The sequence below is a fragment of the Stenella coeruleoalba genome, assembly GCF_951394435.1.
Source record: "Stenella coeruleoalba genome assembly, chromosome: 5".
NCBI lineage: Eukaryota > Metazoa > Chordata > Mammalia > Artiodactyla > Delphinidae > Stenella > Stenella coeruleoalba.
The window spans coordinates 57889887-57912705 of NC_137150.1; the positions used below are offsets into that span (position 1 = coordinate 57889887).

The window sequence follows — 22819 nt, forward strand, 5'->3', positions numbered from 1 at the left end:
TACGTATGACATGTGTGTGATGTCATAACTCTTTTTGTTAGCCATTATTTCTCTGAAGAAGTCTGATGTTATTGATAGATAACTAAGAAAATTTATTCTCTTAGTCCTGGTCTTGAGAAATATCCATTATTATGTAAAAGGTACCTATGATTTATATTCCACAAAAGCCCCCTTATACTTTTTCTTTACTTTGGATACAATTAAATTCCTTTGCAAATAAAAGGACTAATAATTTATTTCCAAGTCATAGCTCTGTGAGTAGGTGTGTAGAATAGACCTAGATTACCTATGGTTTTAGAAGACCAGGGTATTAGATTTCTGTAGATATTTTTAATTGCAAACACTGAAAAATTAGTCTAAATTTGATAAAAGAATTCTAGAAAGTAAGACCTTTCCACATAAATATCTAAATGGAAAAACAAAGGACAGCCACAATTAATTGAAAGGCCTATCCTTTTAGGCAAGTCTGCTTTATCAGAGGTAATAGGATTTTTTTTTTTGAGTCTCTCTCCTCATTCAAACCAAAGACTTATTTTCTAGGGAAAGCACTTCTAGCACTCAGATTTTCTCAGCATAGGAAGAAAAGAATACCAAAGAGGAGGTTATTCAGAGAGACCCTAGAGAGCCCAAGACTAAGTTGTGGCTTCTCCTCATAAGGTCTTTTCCACACCTACTGTCTTATTTGTGACCACACTTCACCCCTGGACTGGAGGTGTTCCCATAACATGTCTGTTCCGTTCCCATAACTGAGCTGTTCCTGTGACTTTCTTCCATAGATACAAATCAAAGAGGAAACTTCACATTACTTTCTGAGTCTGTGCTTTTCAAGCTAGAGCACCGTTTAGCTGTTGGGAAATGATGAGATTGGAGTGGGGATAGTGGCAGGGCTCAAGGGTGAAGAGGATGAAAGGCCAGATTTCAGATAGCATGGAAAGGTCATTTGGGAACTGAAGGTTTTTGGGTTTTGATTGAGATATGGAAGATGAAATAGGAGATATCATGAAAAAAATCTTTTGTTATTAACTCTGAGGTAAGAGGCTATGTCTTACTCATATTTATATCCTTCACAACTTCTAATAGAATGTTTTCATATAAGAGGGGCTCAATAAATGGCTACCAAATGGGACAGTGACTTTGCAGAAACTGAAGATATAAAAATATCTATCTCAAACAGTCCAATTTTGAACTGTATCTTCAGTCAGATGAATTTAAGAATCATTATTTTAGCCCTACTAAGTCCCATTTTATTTTTACTTGTATAGATAAGAATGGCTTTTCACATGCCTCCCTCCTGATTTTCAAACAAATTTATGGTTTTCCTATGGTGACTTGAGAATAAGCAAACCTTTTAGGTCATAAAGTAATATTGCAAACTGAACTGAATCCCCCAAATAGTTCCCCTAAGCTTTACTCCCAAATTGTATGCCATTTATTCTGTCTTTATTCATTGGTAGGATAGAGCTTATTCACTTCATTTTAGAATTACTTCCTTCAGTTTGAAAATACTTTATGAACTTACCTCATTTCATCCTTCTGGCACAGAGTACATTGATGTTATAAAAATAACAAAAGGTGAGTCAAAAGGTTTCCAATTTTTTTTTTGAATAACTGAGTGGGAGTGATTGCAATTTTGGTCCAATCAGATGATCTTAACTAAGTTAAAATGACCCACTTCATTAGTTGCTAAGGCCTTTATTTCAACTTTACATTTAAAATTTTCTTTTATTATCCTTCTTTGTCCTCTTCTCAATATTTAGATTAGTTCAAAGGCCTTTCTAATGGTGACAGATTCTTATTTCTCTTTCAGGACCCCGTTCTATTGATACATTGTCTGGGAACCTTCTTCAGCTCTAGGCGGCAAGTGCCTTACAACATCTCTGCGTTCCCATGCTTTACCCAATTTTATAACCTTAGTTTCACCTGTTTCCTCCCACTAGACTGTGATCTCTTTGAAGGTAGAGACCTTATCCAATTAATTTTTGTATCTCATAGTGGCAGTTTAATAAATGTTGACTGATTTTATACAGTCCAATTGAATGGTGAATTGTATAAAAGAATGATTGCATGGGCATCCTCAATTTCATATGGGGTTTGATCAACTCATAGGCCAGTGGTCCTCAGAAATGTTTACTAAATTCCTGGCAAATTTTAAACCACAAATCTAAGTCCATTTTCCCCCACTGTCACATCATTGAAATGCTTGGAAACCTAGAGGTATCTAAAGGAACATTCCCAAATGCAAGGCTTCTACCAAGAAGTCAAAAATGCCAAGAATGAATGCCTAACGAGAAAAATTGAAATAAAGGCATGGAACTGCCTCATTCCATCTTTGGAAGCAGGACATGGACCAATGCAAGTGGGAAGCCAGTGGTACAAGAAATAACACCACTACCTCACTCAGAGATTTTAAATCAGAGATTCAAATTTGGAGATTCTGAGACAAAGCCCTTACACAGTCAATGGACATGGAAATGAAAGGAAGCAGCAGAAGTAAGAAGACAGGTGAGAACTCGCATGTAGGAGCTTCTTGTCACTCAGAATTCAAGACTATTGATCCTTTACACCTTCCTTGTAATCACAGGTTGTAAATGAAATATTCAATCAAATGCCTTCAATTTACTTATGACTTAGTCAGACCGGTCAGTTGATGTGGCTAATAGTAGCCACCACAGGACAAAATTGCTTCTTATTTTATATCAATACTGTGTTTAGTGTTGAGCAGAATGCAGACAATATCATCCACCTTTAATGAATTATTGTCTGTTTTAAAACTTTGTCTAAAAATACATTTGCCTTAGTTCAACTTGAATTTACTTAATTTAAATGTTAAAAAATTAAATTATTATATGATCTAAGCTGAATATTTAACCAAGATGAAAGGAGAGTATTTTGTTTTTAAATACTGCCTGCTACTTAGGCTCCAGTGCATTAAAGATAGCTTTTTTTGTAACTTAAGTCTAAGTTTATTTATCTTTAAACAATATATTGTTTAGGTGTTTCATTAAAAAATATAGAGCTAAAGTTTGTGATAGCTCATATCACTATTAACTCCAAACCAAAATACATTTTAGGTGAGAAAACAAGGTCTGTATAGGATAATAACTGATTCTATAATTTTACACTTCAGATTGATGATCTCAATCTATTGTTTTAGTTTAAAGTAAAATATTGTTTTTATTTTGAAACATTTTAGTACTTAAAGAATAATTTTAAAAGTTAAAACACTGAAGCGAATAAGCTAAAAAACAGTTGACAAATATCTCGTATTTGTAATGTTGATTAAAAAGTTTGTAAAAATATACCAGTCTTTTTATCTCATCTAAATAATAGAAAAAATAAGATTGTTTTTATATAAATAAAAACACAAATATGCTTTCAATAGACATATCTTTATGCATTTTGAAAATTCCTTTATTATTTGCACTCTCTTGATTAAAAGTACAATATATGTCATTGGTTAAGTAGGTTTTCATTCATAATTTTATAATTAAACTGTTTATGGCTTTATTAGTCCTATCCAAGTTTAGAAACGTGTGCAAAGCCCATCAAAATAGTCACCATATTAAAACTAAGTTGACTGACTCAATCCATTGAAAAGAGGAAACAACTGAAACATTACTATGCACCCCTTAGTATTCAGCCTTTGAAGGCTTTGTCATGGTAATTCTGCCACCCGACTGAATTAATTTCTTATGAGCTAATAGTACTAATGGCACTGCCCCATCCCCCAGTTCTTTATATGGGTCTCAGTGGATCTTCCTGTAAAGGATAACCATGTGATAATTTTCAACTCTTTGACTTGATCTAAATGTCAACCAACTGACAACAGATATTTTCCTGACAGGATAGTTAGACATAAAAATGTGAATCTATTCATGGGGAAATGAACAAATATTATTGTTTACAGCTTGGATAGTACTAACATCAAGGCAGGAAGGAGAATATAATTAAAGCAATTGTTTCAAGTTAGTAACAGAAAACCCAAACAAGACTGTATTTAGCAGCCTTGTGAATGTTTTTCCAATCAAGGACATTACTTTTTTATCTTTATCAGACACAATATTAAATCAGTATCAAACTATAAGGGGTGGGGACAGATAGAAAAACAAAGCCTGAGTTAAAAAAAAATTCCCTTGACAAGAAGAGGTCTGGAACACATAGTTTTAAGACACTGTGCTCTATAGCAAAAAATGAATGGGCTATTCCTTACTTACAAAAGTACCAGGGGAGGTGGTTAAAATGAAAATTTCTGAAGGTTCCTTATGAGAGAAAAATATTCCATAGAGCCATTTCATTCTCATAAAGAAGAATAAAAATTTTTCTATGATATGCTCAATCTTCTGGCACATAGTTTTCCCTTCTAGCCTCAAACTGGATTTATTTATACCATTACAGTCTAGAGTAGTACTGCTCAATGGAAATATACCGAGAGCCTGGTAATTTTAAATTTTCTAGTAGCCACTTTAAAGATAGTGAAAAGAAACAGGTGAAAATAATTTTGATAACACATTTTATTTAGCCCAATATATCCAAAATATTATCATTTCAACATGTAATCAATATAAAAATTATTAATGTGATAGTTTACATTAGTTTTCTTTGGACTAAATCTTCAAAACTTGGTGTGTATTTTATACTTACAGCATATCTCAATACGGGGTATCCACAAAGCACTCAATAGCCACGTGTGGCTAGCGGCTACTGTAGTGAACAGCACAGGTCTAGAAAAACTCTTATTTCCTCCAAGACTTGATGGTTCACATATTTTTTCCCTTCAAAACTCTCATCAATGCACATTTGTTTCCATACTGTTTGACTTAAAGTTTGACTTAAAGTGTTAGTCTAGGACAGCATGAACTTGAACTGCTATGAAGAGCTTGACACATTGTTTAGCAAAGAATTAATAATTAAATGAAACAAAAAGAGCAATTCTCAGGGGTCCGACAATTTCTGAGTTCAGGTCACCTGGCCAACTCTTCTGTTTTGTTCAATTTGTTCAAGGTACTATAAATGACTTGACTGGAGTATGCTTGGCTAAATCTCTCTAAAAATGATCCTAATAATCACATAATACAAAAATGCTTCAATATAAACTATTCTACACTTACCAATCTGTGGAATGAACAGTTACTAAACAAATTAGGGACTCAGTGTTTCAAGGACTTATTCTGTATTTTATCAATTATGATTGTCCTGAAGACATTATTGAGAAAGCGGCAATTAGCTTCAGACATTTCTGGAATCTGTGAATGAGCAGCTGGCATCGACACACCAGTGATGAAGATGAGTCAATGTGTCCTGCAGTATGTAGCACTATGTCACAGGGGCTTTACAGGAGACATGGGACAGACATGTTTCAAGACACTAATACATTCACACAAGATAACGAGTAAGAATGTGGTATGGTACACAGATTGGATGCTGTGGTTGCCATGAGAAGTACTCACTTTTTCAGATCATTCTGCTGCTTTTTGGCTTGTGCATGCCACTGGTGCATAGCAGGGAAGAAGCCACTTGTGTGTAGTGGAAAAAGTATATCAACTAATAAAACCACATTTGACTGAGAAATAATTGTATCACAGCTGTCACAGGATTAATTCCATAAGATTATCAATACAATAGGTGCATTGCATTTTATGAATCAGAACTCTCCATTTGCTGATTCATAAACTAGTCACTATGCAACAAGAATATGATGCATCAAAGAAAGCATTGTATCATCTTCATGCAGTAAAATTGTAACTATTACCTCAAAAACAGTTAATGCAACATTAGACAGGGATTAAAGAAGGAACTTGGTACACACAAATGTTCTGAATATGAGAAAATGGTAATAATTACAGTTTCTTTTCTAATTAAAAAAATCAAAATTCTTATTTTGCATTAAATTTAAATTAAAGTTTAGGTTATAGTGGTAATTTTGGACATTTGAAAAGAATTACTGGAAAGCACATAGCAATGCATGGTTTTGAAGAAAAAGAATTTTGGGCACTAGAGCCTGTCCTAAATCGTGATGTCCTGAAATGATATGCTGCAGCACAACTACGCCAATTGCAAATTTGGATAGGTCTTACCTACTGATGAATATGGCTCTACCATTAGCCGAGAACTCCAAGTGGTTCTCACCTCCCATAACATTCTCCTGAGGAACTGTGGACTGTATATTTTGGATATGGATTCTACAAAGGCAGGAGATCAATGTAAACCTGTGTATGTTTTACTATGTAAACTAAGTAAAGAATGGAGCCCTTGGTAAATATTAAGCAAATTTCTTTCCAACTGTTACTATGTGTCATTGGGAAGAAACATCTCCTCTTTTGGATTAAAACAAAAACCTCACAACATAAGATTATCCCAAAGTCCTGGGAATCTTTATAACTTTTTTATTATTCAATTTTGATGTTATATGTTATTATAATTTTCATTACTTACAACATAGTGTTTAGAATGAAATGAAACCACACATGTTGGCAGCAGCTGGGGATGTGATCTGATGATATTCTAAAAATAAGTTGCCATAATTTAGCTTTTGATATAAATGCCTTTCATGAGGAATTTAAATGGACATTTTTCTAAATCTAGACATGTTCATATAATTGGAACTGAATCACTGTATTTACTATTGCATTATGGAGAAAAAAAAGAAATGTTTAAGATAACAATCTAATCTAAATTATAAGATAAATGCAAGTAAGTAATTTTGCATTTAAGAATTTAAAACTGATAGTTCCACAGAGTGGTGATGAGTATATTATACATACATATGTATGTGGATTTTACAGGGTGTTTCAAAAGTCCCTGAGGACATACAGGATTCATTCTCAGTGTGTCTTTGCATACAAATGCAAATCTTTTTCTACACTTATTATGATAAATACTGAAAATGCCCCTCCTGTGCTTTTAATAGAGACGATATTTTTGTTGTCAAGGTCACTAAGTGGAAGAGGGGCCACCAATGCCATTTTCTGCATGGAGACTCAGGGACTTCTGGCTCATTCCTGTAAATTAGTTATCCACATAAATATGTATAGACATACGTAGTATGCATAGTCACAACATAAATATATTTAACATTTAAGAAATTTTAGATATTCTACTGGTAAACTGACATATGTATGCAATATAAGTTGTATTTATTCATAGGAATTTGATTTTTTTTTTTGGTTGTTGTTCAAATGTACCGTTAGCTTAATTGTTATTTCTTTCCCAAAGTTGTTAACAAGACTCCTTTATAAAGAAGCGACATGTTTTACTTGCACATATATTTTCTTTTTCTTTTTTTAACTAAAGTTTAGTAATGAAAATTAATATCCACGAATAAGTAACTAAATGATGGAATTTTCCTTTTTTTTTTTAGCAATTTTGGTTTTCATTTTATATTGTATAATTGTTTCATTGAAACTGTGTTTTTAAAAAAATTGGATCGAGTTAATGTTTTTTTTTTTTCTAGTTAAGAATCACAATATCTGATATATTAACATATGTCAGCTTCCTACAGGAACCCTAAGGGTCTGCCCACCTGTGATGTCATAGTAAGGAGGGGCTTTTCTTCAGCAGACTCCTCCCTCGGTATCTCCTTCATCACCATGGCAACAGCCTTATCTGCCGCCCTAGAGCCTTTTCCCTATAACAGTGAAATCAACAATGACTTGTGTCAGGAGAAATCTTTAACTTATTGTTTATCACAAGATATTCTAATGTTTAAAGAGCAATCCAACATAAATGAAGAGGTAGTCTGCTGCAAGTGAATCTTGAGGCTTTTGGCTGAGGAGAAAACACACAAAATCTGAAAAAAGATTATTTGTGAACTTTTTAGTTAGCTACTTTTTCACCTTTACAGCTGACATATTACATTTAATTTTAACATAGTATTTTATATGTATAATATATTTTAAGGCAATTTACATGACATGACAATTTTTATAGTATTGATTTAAAAACATTATAGATTGCCTGTTATGTTCATTTAAAACTTATTCCTATATAATCCCTAAGTGTTTTGAATGGCAGTGAGGAGTCTGGATTAGGGATTAGGATCAGGGTCTCACTCCCACAGAGGACTTCTGCTCGGTGATCTCTGGAGTCTGTCATTTTTGAGTGGATTGGTCATAAAAAGTAAACATGTCATAAAACCTCTAAAAATTCTTCGGCAGCCTAACATCACAGGAATTCACCCAGCTTGTTTATTTGGGGGAGGTAGTATGAAAAAAATTTGCAACTCTCAATGTTCTTGAGATCAAATAAATTTAATAGAATTTTAGAAATGTCTTTTAATTGGAGAATCTCATAAATCCAGGTGTAAATAAAGGATGATTAATAATAGAGGCAATGATATACTGATATCTACAATTTTTTGGCCTTATACAAGCATAACTATGGACTGTAAAGGGGTAAGTTGGTTTTCTGGGGTTTTAGTTTACCAGATTATTAAATTTTTGAGAGTAGATAGGGCATAAGGGAAAAAAACAAAAAACAAAATATCACCTTCCCAACCCAATTAGCAACATCTCATACTATGTAAAAATTAAATAATCTTTAAACACTTCAAAAACAAAACCTTCCATTTTCTTTGGTCTCTGGGCAGAGCCTCTCTGGAGAAAACAACCTTATACTAAGTGCACACGTGAATATCTGTGTTGTAAATCTACTTAAAATACAAATGTAGCACACAGAGATATAGGCAAAGAAACAAAAATGGGCATATGAGGGTCCGTTGTCTGAAAGGGAATTAAGAGCTATGGTCACAATTAACTCCAGAGGTTAATAAATCTTGATAGTCTCTATGCAACTAAAGAGGATAGAATTACATTATTATCTTTGGTTTGCACAGGGCTTTAAGTATTTAAAAAGTAGGTTGACTCTAAGAAGCAGAACATTGTCCATTTGTTCAGGCATTGCCTTTCTAAAATGTAATGAGTGGCAGCTTTTATTTATGGGAACAAAGAAAAACTTTCTGTATAGTTACTACATTTAAAAATGTGTGAATCTCTTTACAATGCTGAAAGTTTGTTTCTTTGGTTTGTAACTTAAAAACTAGCATTATTGAATGATAATGTGATATTTCTATGATAGAAAATCAACTATTAGAGATTTTATTCATCAGATATAACAGTGGTAATTTTCTTATGTGTTCTGAAAAGTTTATATGGGCACAATCCTTAGATTAACTGAATTCTGGAAGAATAAAGGGCAACAGTGATTCACTGCATACAAATTAGGGTGCATAATGATCCAGGTTTTTCCTTTAATGAAGCAAGGTCATCTTCCTAAAATAGAGATACATACAGTTCTGAATTCTGGGAAAAGATTTATGGCACTTTTAAACTATTTGACATTTTTTCAAAATATAAAAATTATTTGGATAAAACATTACATAGTGTAAGCTCAGTATACCTTTATAAGCTACCCTCATTGACAGACTATATATAGTTTAACAAATATTTTTGCAGCTTATTTTTTTCAAAAGAGCAAAATCATTTGTGAAGAATTCTTTCCATGCTCCAAGAGGTTTAATAATATAGCAATAAACAAAATGGCATGCTTATATTTAAATTCCTAATATATTTTTTAAAACATATCTAATGTTACAAGGTAAAATTTAAAAAATAATGATTCAGACTCTTTTCTTGGGCTAAGAAAAAAAATCAATTGATAAGCATCTCAAAAAATTTCAGGTCAATATTTCAGTATACCATTTATTTGAAATGCTACCAATCTATAAACTACGTATAGGTATTTTTCACATGTGCAACTATAATAGCTAGAATTAGCAACGGACATGCCATTTCACTAAAACAAAAACAAAAGAAAACAAAAATTAGTCCTTTCATGCTGAACTCTAGAACAAAGCAGTGGTCAGCTAGAAAGGATGTATAATAAACACATGCGGTGCTTTTTATTTCTTGCAGAAAAACCCACCAAAGCCAGGGTCAGGTCACTTTTTTGAAGACAGTGCCACTTTTTCTTCAAGGTTACACCTACTACCTGAAAAGAGTCATGACACCCAGGTTAGTGCCTGCTAGCAACTTTTTTGCTTTACAGCCTTTTGGCTTTTGAGTTATTACCCCATGAGCCTCACTGTTTCACAAGTGTGGTATAGTCCGAGAACAGAGCAGGAAGGTCGGCCACGTGACATCTCCATGGTGTCTAAAACCACTGCCAAATCACGTGAATGCACTCATATATCAAACCAAGATTTCCCCCAGATTGTATTGCCACCTCCACCTGGTACCTTAAAATCAAGCTGTGTCATTTTTGACTTGTCCATTTATCTTGTGGGATAATGCTTCTAGAATTCAGAACCTGTCTGATAACTGAGCTGGCAATTCATGAAACTATACAACTTGGCTTATCAGCAGCTCTTCAGGGCTGACAGTAATTCAACTGTGCAGGTTTTTTTTTTTTTTTTAATTCAGTGTCTTAAAACATTGTAAGAAATATATACACATAATTATCCATAGTTCAAGCTCAATTTTCTAAATAGAACTACACCATAAGGTCAATATTAATCTATTATTTGAAACATCACGAAGACAGCAAAAAGGAAATATACACTGACTACACACTCAAGCATATAAATGGATTTAGATTACATTAAACCGGTATGCTTCTAAATATGTCATTCTAGCCACAAGAGAATAGTGAAACTTTACCAGTTGATTATCGCATTATGACACCCTCTAGCAATTATTTCAGCCTATTTCTTTTCAAATAATACTTCAAAATCACCTTTTCCCACTTCCTTATTGAATCTCTTGAGACGTTTTTGACTGTTTAGAAAACAGTATCAGCATAAAGGGAAACATCTCTCTTTTTTTGTGATTTGCTGTAGAAAATTCTTTGATTTTTTTTTTTTTTTGCGGTACGTGGGCCTCTCACTGTTGTGGTCTCTCCCATTGTGGAGCACAGGCTCCAGACGCGCAGGCTCAGGGGCCATGGCTCACGGGCCTAGCCGCTCCGCAGCATGTGGGATCTTCCCGGACCAGGACACGATCCCGTGTCCCCTGCATCAGCAGGCGGACTCTCAACCACTGTGCCACCAGGGAAGCCCAATTCTTTGATTTAAAAAAAAATTCTTTTATCATTTTGTTTCTTCACAAATGAAATATATAAAATAGTACCTTTTCTAACAAATAATAATTCTTGCGAATAATCTTTTTAATTAATTTCTATTATAACACCAGGCATAAATGAATGAAACACAGAGTGTAGCAAGTGACACTAACATTTATTAAGAAAACTCAATTTTGGCCCACTTCTTCTTCTTCTTCTTTTTAAAATATAGAACATAAGAAACAGAGTAGAAAATATTGCAAGTCACAGGATCTTCTCAGGCTGGATACCAGGCTGTGAAGCTATGAGGTATCCTCAGATGAGAAGGTGTGGCCTCTAGGCCTGTCTCACAGGGAAGGATCTAACCTATTTAGAGAAGTTACTGTGTGCTGAGCACTCTGCTGGGTGTTTTGCATGTTTTTACTTGTTTGATCTAATGAGAGCCCTATGGCATAGGTATTACGGTCTTTGCTAGACATTTTTGGGCTTTGAGGCTCAGAGATGGTGTGATTTGACCAAGGCCTCAAAGCTCAGCCCAGACGGGAACCTGTGTGCCTGTGTGCTTCCTTCTCTACCACACTGTTCTCTCTCCATCCAGCTTTGTTAGGGGTGGGAGGGCTCTTCCACTCTGCCCTCATCAACTGCCCTAAATGGAGGGTTTCCAATGGTATCACCCAAGTTTGGGGCAGCAACCACTTCTCAGTATAATTGCACAGTATGGATCTAAGCAGATATTTTGGAGAAATATTTTCTTTAGTCTGCAATGGTCAATAAGAATCAGCCATCCATTCTTCACTCATGAGCACATTTCTAACAAAATGTTTTCGTTTCTCCTATCTTCTTAGAAAATGAACCTAACATTTCACACACACACAATTTTTCCTGTTCTGTAGATCTTAATAGGCTTATAAGCTTTAGCGTCTCTGCAATTATTATTAAATGCTAACTCAGTGCCATGAAATGCCATCTTTACTAGGATTTTCCTGAGATCTATTTTGGTTGTTTTTTTTTTTTGGTTGTTGTTGTTGTTGTTGTTTTTGCGGGCCTCTTACTGTTGTGCCCTCTCCCACTGTGGAGCATAGGCTCCGGACGCGCAGGCTCAGCGGCCATGGCTCACGGACCTAGCCGCTCCGCGGCATGTGGGATCTTCCCGGACTGGGGCACGAACCCACGTCCCCTGCATTGGCAGGCGGATTCCCAACCACTGTACCACCAGGGAAGCCCCTGAGATCTACTTTGGACACATGAAATAAAATAAGTAATTTCAGAGCAACACAGTCCATTTGTAAGCAATTTTCTAGTTGCAGATTCTATTACTGCTACTATGCAGTTTGTAACTTAAAAATTATTTTTATTATTCTTAATCTATCGACAATAATACAGAGGCTCTTTATCAACGATATTAAACAGAAGAAACGGAGATAAATTAGGGGAAGAGTAAAAGACTACAATACTAGACATCTCTGCTAACCCTAAATTAGCTAATATATGAATTTAAATAACAGTCTTCCTTTTGTTATGATTGTAAAATTAATATATGCTATTGCCAAAAATTGAGAAAAAACAGAAACAAGAAAGTTAAAATAGCAACCCTAACATTTTCATGCATTTTCCCCCCAAACTTTATATTTACAATATTGGAGATTAAACAGTTTTTTTAGGATGACTGTTCTAAGGAGAGACAAAGTACAATCAAGTTTACAAATGTGAATGTATTGAATATATTTCTTCATACATACATACATGTAAGCAAATACCTGCCATTTAGATCATTTTAGCAACACTGTTTGAAATGAAATGATATTCAGTATTGCATATGCTGAAAAATTATATATCTCATAAATTCCAGACCCTGAACTTAACATGCACCTGCGGGAAACTGGCCACAAAAAGGCTAATTTCTGATGGCTATTCTCGTCTCTCATGTGCAGAGCCAGGATAACCTTCTTTTACTGGGGAAGGTAAATGTCATGATAAGTGTCATGCTCTCTTCAAACTTCTCTTTCAACATGGGAAAATGTCAGATCAATGTTCCATGAATGGTGGCGATCTTTGCCTACCATATTATGTCTTCTCCTAGTTGTGTGTTCCTGTAGATTTCTTCCAAGGTAGAGTAGGGTTCAAACCATGCTTGTTCTATCATGGTAACATTTAACTCATCTCCGCCCCCAACAGAATGTTTTGTAAATTTTAAAGGTGGTACAAATAGAACTAAATCTAAATCAATCCTTGGTTCTAAACATCCTGAAGGAAGCACAGATCTAGACGTAAACAGTTGGGAAGCATGGATGGAATGCTCTCTTTTCTTAACTAGCAATTCATATGAGGAATTGAAAAATCATATGAATTCATCATTGGTTCAGTGATCTCTTTATAGCTGGAAATAATATGATTACTGATTCCTTAATAAGGGTAGTCAAGCTGCAGTAAGGAAATTGATGCCTCTAGTTAAAATAATGACACACGGCATTTAAAAGGAAGACATCTAGTTGATTCTCCATGTCTTCCTCTCTTACTTTTTTTTTTTTCCCCCCTCCAGCATTGTTTTTCCCAGATGACTCTCCAAACCATCACTTTTGCAATGAAGTCTTCTGAGGTGAATGAGGACTGATTCTAATTACATTCTACCATATAACTCCTATGCCCTCGGTTTGTGTTATGTGCTATATGGCACTTTTTGTTGTGTGTGGTGTATGTGTATGTGGTGATGGGAGAGTCGTGGATAACAATCTCTTTAATTCTAAACCTCCACACATGAAAGTTGCTGCGATTCCACACCCCCCGCATGCACACGCACTGTCCTTGGCCTGAATGATTGGTGTAGGGGGTCTTTATGACTCTTAAAGGCCCTCAAACTTTTGCCTTCATGGGCCCCTTCCTCCATAAAAAAAAATGTAGAAGACTGTATTTTATGATAAGCTGTATCAAGAAAAATATAATCTAGACTGAATTTATTATTACACATTCATTATTTTAATAGTCATTTAGGGGGTTCTGATTTTAAGAAAGATACAATTAAAACAATTTTATGGGTCCTTAAGAGTATCTTGGGCCCTCTGAACTGTGTCCACTGTGCTGGTGCATAAGGTGACCCTGGGTTTGTGTCTTCTCCATAGTCAGTGTGGTGTTCCTGGGGCTGCTCTCTCTCTCAACTCTGGGTAGTCCATTTCGGCAGCCCCTGCTTCCATCACCTTATCAGCACCTCCACAGCAGCTGTTCCTGCCCTAACAGCCCCCCTTACCACCACTGCTGCTCTTACTATTTTTGTTCGCATTCAGGGAGTCTCCCCTAACAGTACTTACCAATCATAATGGGTGCCCAATCAGTAGCTTTCATCCTGTAGTTCTTAAAACACCCTCAGAAAACCTGGAACATTTAGGCCTGAAGCAGAAAACACTGGTGTGTAAAAGTGATGTGACTCTTAAAATGTGGTCTCTCCCTCAGAAAATAGGCCTAAGCACTTCAGTCTCTCCTGTCTCAGGGTGTGTTCCTGACCATCCAGGAGCACTTTTGAGGAAGTTGAGTCCACTTCTATCTCTACTTTTATTTAAAAAAAAACAGCCCTCAATGACCAGAGTCACCAGCTGGTCCCAAAGCACCCCTTGTCATTTTCTCTAATTTCACAGTGGGTCACTTGAGGAACAGGATTGCCGGTACCCAAAATTCCTGAGTTGTGCCTGGAGATTAAGCTCCTCCCAGGGACCTTGTTATAATCCTTTATTTTGTAAAATGTTCTGTGACTGTCTCATCAATGAAACTACCTTGTGCGAGCAAAGATTGTGCTCGATTCTTTTGAACTACTTCGCGTTATTTGGTATAGTGATAGATACTCAAGTTCACTCAGTAAATACAAGTAACTATTAAACACCTTTTTCACGTGAAGGTACTGAAATCACGTAATATGGCCAACTCTGACAGAATGTGATTTTGAATTACATAAAAAGTCTTAGACATTTAAAGAAATGAAATTGTTTCAAAATCTAAATAAAATTTCATTAACATTAATAAAATGTTACCAAGTAAAGATGCTTAAAATGGGCTCTGAAGGACAGATAAGACTTCTTTTTAATTAACAAGATCCATTTATCCACAATTTACCATTTGTTTGTTCTCTGGAGAAGGTTAAACATTCCCCATCTCACTCCCACCTTGTCCCCAGGCATATTTACTCTGTTTGCTTAGCAAGCTTTCCTGACAAATGGTCAAAGTCACGTCACTCACTGTTCACTTATCTATAACCAGTTCTCAATTAGTGAAGTTTTACTATCAGGCTTACTCTGATTATCGTGGCTTTAAATTACTTGGGACCTATTTTGCCTTAATATTGAGTTTCTCTATTATGCACCTGGAAGCAACTTTTGCCACCTAAAATGGTCTGGTTTAAAAAAATTGTTTTCTTTTGACCTTGTCTGGCTTACGCTGAGGATGACATAAATAATACATATTCAATAATTCAGAAGTAATGTTTAATTTCTGGTATGATACGTTTTCCTTTCTGGTATGATAAATCCCAAATTTGTTATTTATATTTATATAAATATATTTATGTTTGAGAGGCCTTTGATGATTGTGTGAAATATGTAACCCAAAAAATGCAATGGTAATTAGAGGCTTACTTTTGTGATTTTCAATTCCTTGTTAAATACCTCAGATGATTTGCAAAACAGGCATTTGGGGGAGGGGGGTTATTTTTAAGCAAAAGGAAAAAGATTGAAAACACAAAGTCCTAAAGATTACTTTGTAATTTTTTTCTTTTCAAAAAATATCCTCCCAAATACAAATACTCCAGACTACTTGTATCTTACTTGCACAAATGGATACATATCCAACCCTTAAGAGAAAGTAAGGTGTTATGAGAATCATTCATCACCAGCATAAATAGTTGCTGAAATTCTGCTGAATCAGTGGTGTTTGGTGCATAGGGAGAGGTGAGACATGGCCTCTTTCTGGGAGGGGTTAGGAGAAGAGGTATTGAGGTCTGGTTTCTAAGTGCTTGAAATTAGCCAAGGTATAGTATACAAGATAGTAAAATGTGGAAGGATAGTGGTGTGGAAACTTGGGAGGAACCATGTACAAAAAATCGGTTTCTTTATCACTCCCGTCTTTTCCACATATTCTTGATTGGAAAGTTTTGCAAAGAAAATATAACAAATAAGAATCCCTGTAGATAAATATGTGGTTAAGACAATGAAACAGTTCCCTTGAATTGATTTGATTACCGGTGAAACTCTTTTTCTTATCGGTGATTAGATGCATCCCCCAACGTCTTGCCCCTAGTAAGTAAAATCTACTTACCAAGTAAAAAAACAAGTCAGAAGAAAGAATTCCATCCCCCTAACAAATTGGAGGCGTTTCAATATTGACTATTGTTATCTTAGAGCAAAGAAATTGAATCCCACCTCTTTTAAAAAATAGATGTGGGGCTTCCCTGGTGGCGCAGTGGTTGAGAGTCCGCCTGCTGATGCAGGGGTCACGGGTTCGTGCCCCGGTCCGGGAAGATCCCACACGCCGCGGAGCGGCTGGGCCCGTGAGCCATGGCCGCTGAGCCTGCGCATCCGGAGCCTGTGCTCCGCAACGGGAGAGGCCGCAACAGTGAGAGGCCCACGTAGATGTAAAGACCATGTGGTAAATATATTGTTACCAAATTTTTGAATTTGAGATAGCAAATTCAAAAATACATACACTGTGTCCATTTTCCTTCTAGAGGAGGGCTAGTAACTAGTGAACTTGAATTCCCCTTTATGAATGTTTCAGGCAAACTCTATTACTAATTTATGAATAAGAGTTGTGGACTTGGAGTCTGACTACTCAGTAGCCTTCTTTGTATCCTTCCTCATTTTCTGGCAGGTGCAAGTTTTTTACCAGCTTGTTCTCCAGTCACCAAACGCTCCAGTTTTGTTGATATAACTTAGGAAAACTAAATTACAGAAACTAGGCTAAATTCACAAGCTACTAGCCAAAAAGGTCTCAGCTAAGGTACTCCACCTGCCTGACTTCCCTGAAACAGTTCTAAGAGAGAAGCTGAGGCTCTGGGCATTTCTATTCTAAAATTCTGGATCAGACTCTGGCATCTCTTCTTATATTGATAGTCCTCTGGGGGGTCATTGGCAGTGTGTGAGTTGGATCCTCCCTCATGCCTTCTGGTTCCTTAAAAGGATGAACAGTCTTTCTCACTCTGGGGAGAGGAGTTAGGGAAAGTATGGAGAGACACTGGAGTGATGAGCCTCAGTCACTGTGTGGCCATGCGATTAACAGCTAATGGAGCCGGTGTAGCCTCCATGGTCAATGGAAGGGGAAGAAGGATTGCATGGTGTGGCCTGCTGGCACAAATATCAGGACTGCAGTCAGAAGACCAGAGTTTCAAGTCCCAGCTCTTTTATAAATTATTCTCTCTAAGGCTTCATTTTACCTTCTGAAAACTATATTAGAAATACTATATTTACTATAGGATAGAAATACTGTATTTCTACTTCATAAATTTATGAGAGTTAAGTATGTATGAAAGCACTTCCACAATGCCTGGCACATGGTATGTACTCAATAAATATTAATTGACTCTGAATGGTTACTGCTGAACTCATGGACTCTGTGGGCTAAGTGTCCTTATGAAGTAGGTAGCAAAAGATACAACATTATGTTTGTGAGATTCATCCATGGAGTAAGTAGCAATAGTTATTACATTCTATCCACTGTATAGTATTTCATCATCATTTCAGTACATACCACAATTTATCCATTAAACCGTTGACGGATATTTGGGTTGTTTCTAGTTTTTGATTATTACAGAAACCACCGTAATGAACTTGAGTTTAGAAGCCATATGGAATGTAAGAGGAGCCATAGGTATGAAAGCAGTAAAGAGATTTCAATAACAGCAACAGAGGCAGAGAATAGTCACAGTATAGATAGGAGACCAGGCTTGGGATGACCTAAATCAAAACCATACGACCTAGCAATCCCACTACTGGGCATATACCCTGAGAAAACCATAATTCAAAAAGAGTCATGTACCACAGTGTTCATTGCAGCTCTATTTACAATAGCCAGGACATGGAAGCAACCTAAGTGTCCATCAACAGATGAATGGATAAAGAAGATGTGGCACATATATACAATGGAATATTACTCAGCCATAAAAAGAAATGAAATTGAGGTATTTGTAGTGAGGTGGATGGACCTAGAGTCTGTTGTACAGAGTGAAGTCAGTCAGAAAGAGAAAAACAAATACCGTATGTTAACACATATATATGGAATCTAAAAAAAAAAAATTGTTCTGAAGAACCTAGGGGCAGGACAGGAATAAAGACTTGAGGACATGGGGAGGGGGAAGGGTAAGCTGGGACAAAGTGAGAGAGTGGCATGGACATATATACGCTACCAAATGTAAAACAGATAGCTAGTGGGAAGCAGCCGCATAGCACAGGGAGATCAGCTTGGTGCTTTGTGACCACCTAGAGGGGTGGGATAGGGAGGGTGGGAGGGAGACGCAAGAGGGAGGAGATATGGGTATGTATGTATATGTATAGCTGATTCACTTTGTTATAAAGCAGAAACTAACACACCATTGTAAAGCAACTATACACCAATAAAGATGTTAAAAAAAAAAAAGGACTTATAAGGCAGAGAAATCAAGGCTCCAAAGCAAGGCCAGGATGCTGAATCTAGCCACTAGGGGTAATGAGAAACCAGTTTCTAATGAGTTGAGATTAGTAACTGTTATGGTCTGAATTGTGCCCCCTCAAAATTCATATATTGAAGGCCTGACACCCAGTAGCTCAGAATGTGACTGTATTTGGAGACAGGGTCTTTATTAAGGTGATAATTAAGTTAAAATGAAGTATTAGGGTGGGCCCTAATTCAATATGATTTCTTCTAAGAAGAGGAAGTTAGGACATAGAAGGAAGACTATGTGAAGACACGAGGACAGCCATCTATACGCTAAGGAGAGGCTTCAGAAGAAGCCAATCCTTCTGACACCTTGATCTCAGAATTCTAGTCTCCAGAACTGTGAGCAAATAAATTTCTGTTGTTTAAGCCACCCAGCTTGTGGCACTTTGTTATGGACACCCTAGTAAACTAATACAATAATGAAAAAACTACCCATGATTACAAAGTAATCTTACTTTCGTACCTCAATAAATTGTTTAGAAACATCGAAAGACGATTCAGTTACAGGTCTATTTTAAGCCTTCTCAGTTCATTCCTTTTGCGATTTCTAATCTGATCAAAAGGACTTTGTGGATATTGAAAATTATAAATTTTGAACCCAGGTGGCCAAAATTGGCCACTATGGTGATATCCCATCAGGGACTATGACCTACTTGTCAGGGAGTGTTACCTAAAAGAAATTCAGATGAAGATTGTGCGTGGCGTGGTCAGCCAGTGCCAACAGGAGCTGTGTGTTGGTCCCCAAACTTGAATTGAGATTTTAGCGACAACATGTAGAAGTGAGAACTCAATATACACGAATAATTTTAAAAATCAGCAAAATCCCATTAGCTGAGTAAATTATTTTCCATATGTATTTGGGTTTCTACAGTATCTGAAAGAACTATTTATTATTTTGAAAGAGTAATTTGATAAGGCAACACTATAATGAAATGTAAAAGCTAATGGACTTCCCCTAACAATAGAAAAACAAGGCAAATCTGGATCTGGCTCATTCAGGTAGCAGTTGCAAAACTCCAAGGTACCATTAGATTGCTGATGAATTCACAGACTGTGTTACGTGCTCTAGGGTTGACAATGGTAGGGCCCTAATATGGTAGGGCCATATTAGGAAATCTATTCAACCAAAGTTATATAATCACAATAAAAAAGATGACCTTCAACTTTCAAAGTCTAAGAAAGGATTCAACAATAGAAGACCTTAAGAGTGTTAAAACATTTCTAGCAGTTCTAAAAGTACATATTTCTACTAATGAGTTCACTGGTTTGTCTGATGAATTACAAATTGACACCATATTCATATCTTGTTTCTAAATTCTGAAGGACTAGAACCTTCAGACCATTTGGTGGACCATTGAGTTCATGGAGGTGTTGAGTCATTTCTACACCCTACTTTAGGCAGATTGCCTATATCGCCTATACTGGAAATATGTCTTTAATCTATATCCCAAGTCACTACAGGCAAAAGAGTGATTTGATAATATTAATTTTAAATTGCCTACGAAGTTTTTCTCAATCTCCTAAAGAAGGATTCTCTGCTATCCCTTACATTTTCTTCCTCCTGAATGTGAGATATATATCAAAATAGATTAAATTACCATTTAAGAGAGATCTGGCCTGAACTTATTTCAACCTACTAAATAATACATTATGATCTATTAGTTTCAAAGATAAAAGCAACTACATGATAGTGATATTTCATTAGACAGATTGAAATTGATTCTAATTCTAGATAGATGTTATGTGTATAGAAAAAAATTAATTTCTTTAAGATCCTAGTTTTTCCCACATCAACATATGCCAGAGTTTATTAAGCTTTTAAAAGGTTCCCAGAAAGTATAAAAGGTCTTAGATTCTCCACTTAAGCTATTCCTCTAAACACTAAATTGAAGAAAGCTCAAAATGGTTTAAATCTATCAAAATTTGTCTGAAAATTTACCATTACTCTTCCCTCCTCCACAGATTAACAATATCACACTATTTCCTTTTAGCCACTTATAATCTGTTCAGTTATAGTAAAACAAAAACCTAATTAAACAGTATCCTCAATTAATATTTCCAGAAAATGTCATGTTTAGAAGAAAAAAATAATTTACAAACAAACAACCTCATCTGAAGGATACTAAAGATTCCAAGTTATGCCCCACAGTCAGTATATATTCAGCCCATCTCTGACAATTACATTTGGGTACCACTCTGTAAGGAAAGATGCACTGAGTAATAGCCCTGAGGACAGTAATGTCTCCATTCTTCAAAGAAAGAATTAGGTATAGTGTTATTGTACTTAGTAATACAGAAAGAAGCATTAATACATTTTAGAAAGATGTGCCACTAAAAAAGTTTTTTTTCCCCTTTTGGTCAATCTTGATGCAATGAAAAATTTCAATTAATAACAACACTCAAATAGCTCTGAGTGTTCTGGTTAATTGAAACCTTGTAATATTTCACTAGACTCAAAAACACAAAGACTTCTTTTTAATTTCTTATACTTAAACACGCTTTTCCTCAAATGTCAACACCAAAGTAATAAAAGATCAGTTATTTTAAAGGCTTACTTCCTGTTTTTTTCCCTTAGTCCATCACAGATCACAGTTGCTTTTAGTTGTGACACATACATGTATGTCATGTATGTTCTGTCATACCTAAATATATATATTATATATGTTATCTATTACTATATCTATATCCATATCTATATCTATATCATGGCTAATTTATGCAACTGAATAAAAATGTTAGATTCATTTTCTAGTCTTATTTCCACCTATAATAAACATTTGTTGCAAATGTCTTTTAAGAGATTTTAAATTTCAGTAAAAACCTTACTGCAAATGTCTTTTAAGAGATTTTAAATTTCAGTAAAAGTATAACATACTTTGTTGTAGAACTTGTGTATTAAAGTCATCAAAATTTAGAAATTCCAGAAATATGTTTTTCTGCTTGACCTTTCCAACAACTTAAAAAAATTTTTTCAGTAGGCTTAGAGTTAAGCTGACATTTTCTCTGAAAAGTGAGAATGAAGTTGTTTGCATTTTTACCCACATTTAAAAAAAAAAACACGCTTATTTTCTTAGAGAAGATTTAATTGGAAATAGAAATATGTTTTTTTTTTTTTTTAGAAATATGTTTCTTGACTTTGGATATTTTAATATCATAGTGGTTTCAGTTATGACAACAATAATACAAACTATGTCACAGTAAACAAAGAAAGTGACTGATACTTTTTGAAAGAATTTAACTTGGATTTCTCTATTATGGAACTTATTGTCTATTTAGGTCTCTTTTAACTAGTATTGTAAAATTTTACTCATTTATTTGTTTTAGTTGAAATTCTGTGAAGGTTTATAGTTTTATTTAAAAATCATATCATACCATGTCAATATTTTTATCTTTTTCCCCTTCTCCAAAATGAACAATGAAATTAGGTACTTCATATGCTGGGATCTTTTATGAATGTGGTTTCTCTCTATATGATATTTGTGACTGCAGAGGCAAGAGCAAGAGCTGACAAAAAAACACAGACTGGATCTTTCATTTGATTAGCCTGGGTTTCAGAAAGTTGATGTCTCAAGTGCAAACATGGTTCAGAATGTCAATCTTCCTACAGGGCATCAAATTTCAACAGAGGACAGTCCAAATTGTAAGAGTTGCCTGGCATCATGAATGTTTTTGAGAGAAGGGGCTCTTTGTGACTGTGTCCCTCCTTAGGTCTGCAGGATCCTCTTCCATCACTTCCTCTCCTGCAGCTCCCTTCTTACCAGCTCTTCTGGGCCACTCCCCACGCCAGTGAAGGCTGTATGGATGCAAGTTTCTGCATCTCTACAGAGACTGTTTTCTTCACTTGGAATTCCCATCTCTTCATCTCTACCTGTTGAATTCCATGTATTCTTCCAGATCCCGTTCAATGACGATTTTTTCTTTCCTTGAAGTCTAGACTTTGATCTCCCTGAGACTGGACACTGAGTCTCATATTCTGCTTTGTGTTGCCACAAGCGCAGTGTCTTGTGGGTAGAGGGGTGCTAAATGAAGGCTCGTTGAGTGAATGAATGAATGAAGGCATGGGTAGATGGATAGATGATATATAGTCCTATCTGCCTAA

At 35.6% G+C, this 22819-nt stretch overlaps 1 protein-coding gene across 3 annotated transcripts in view; it reads right to left on the reverse strand.

Annotated features, from left to right (window-relative positions):
- The window catches only part of PEX5L (peroxisomal biogenesis factor 5 like), a 245100-nt gene that overhangs the window by 97246 nt on the left and 125035 nt on the right, over positions 1-22819 (reverse strand). For all 3 annotated transcript variants that reach the window (XM_079921708.1, XM_079921707.1, XM_079921706.1), the window contains exon 3: positions 7520-7624. In XM_079921708.1, the coding sequence (XP_079777834.1) occupies positions 7520-7624 (105 nt within the window). The remainder of the gene's footprint in view (positions 1-7519; positions 7625-22819) is intronic.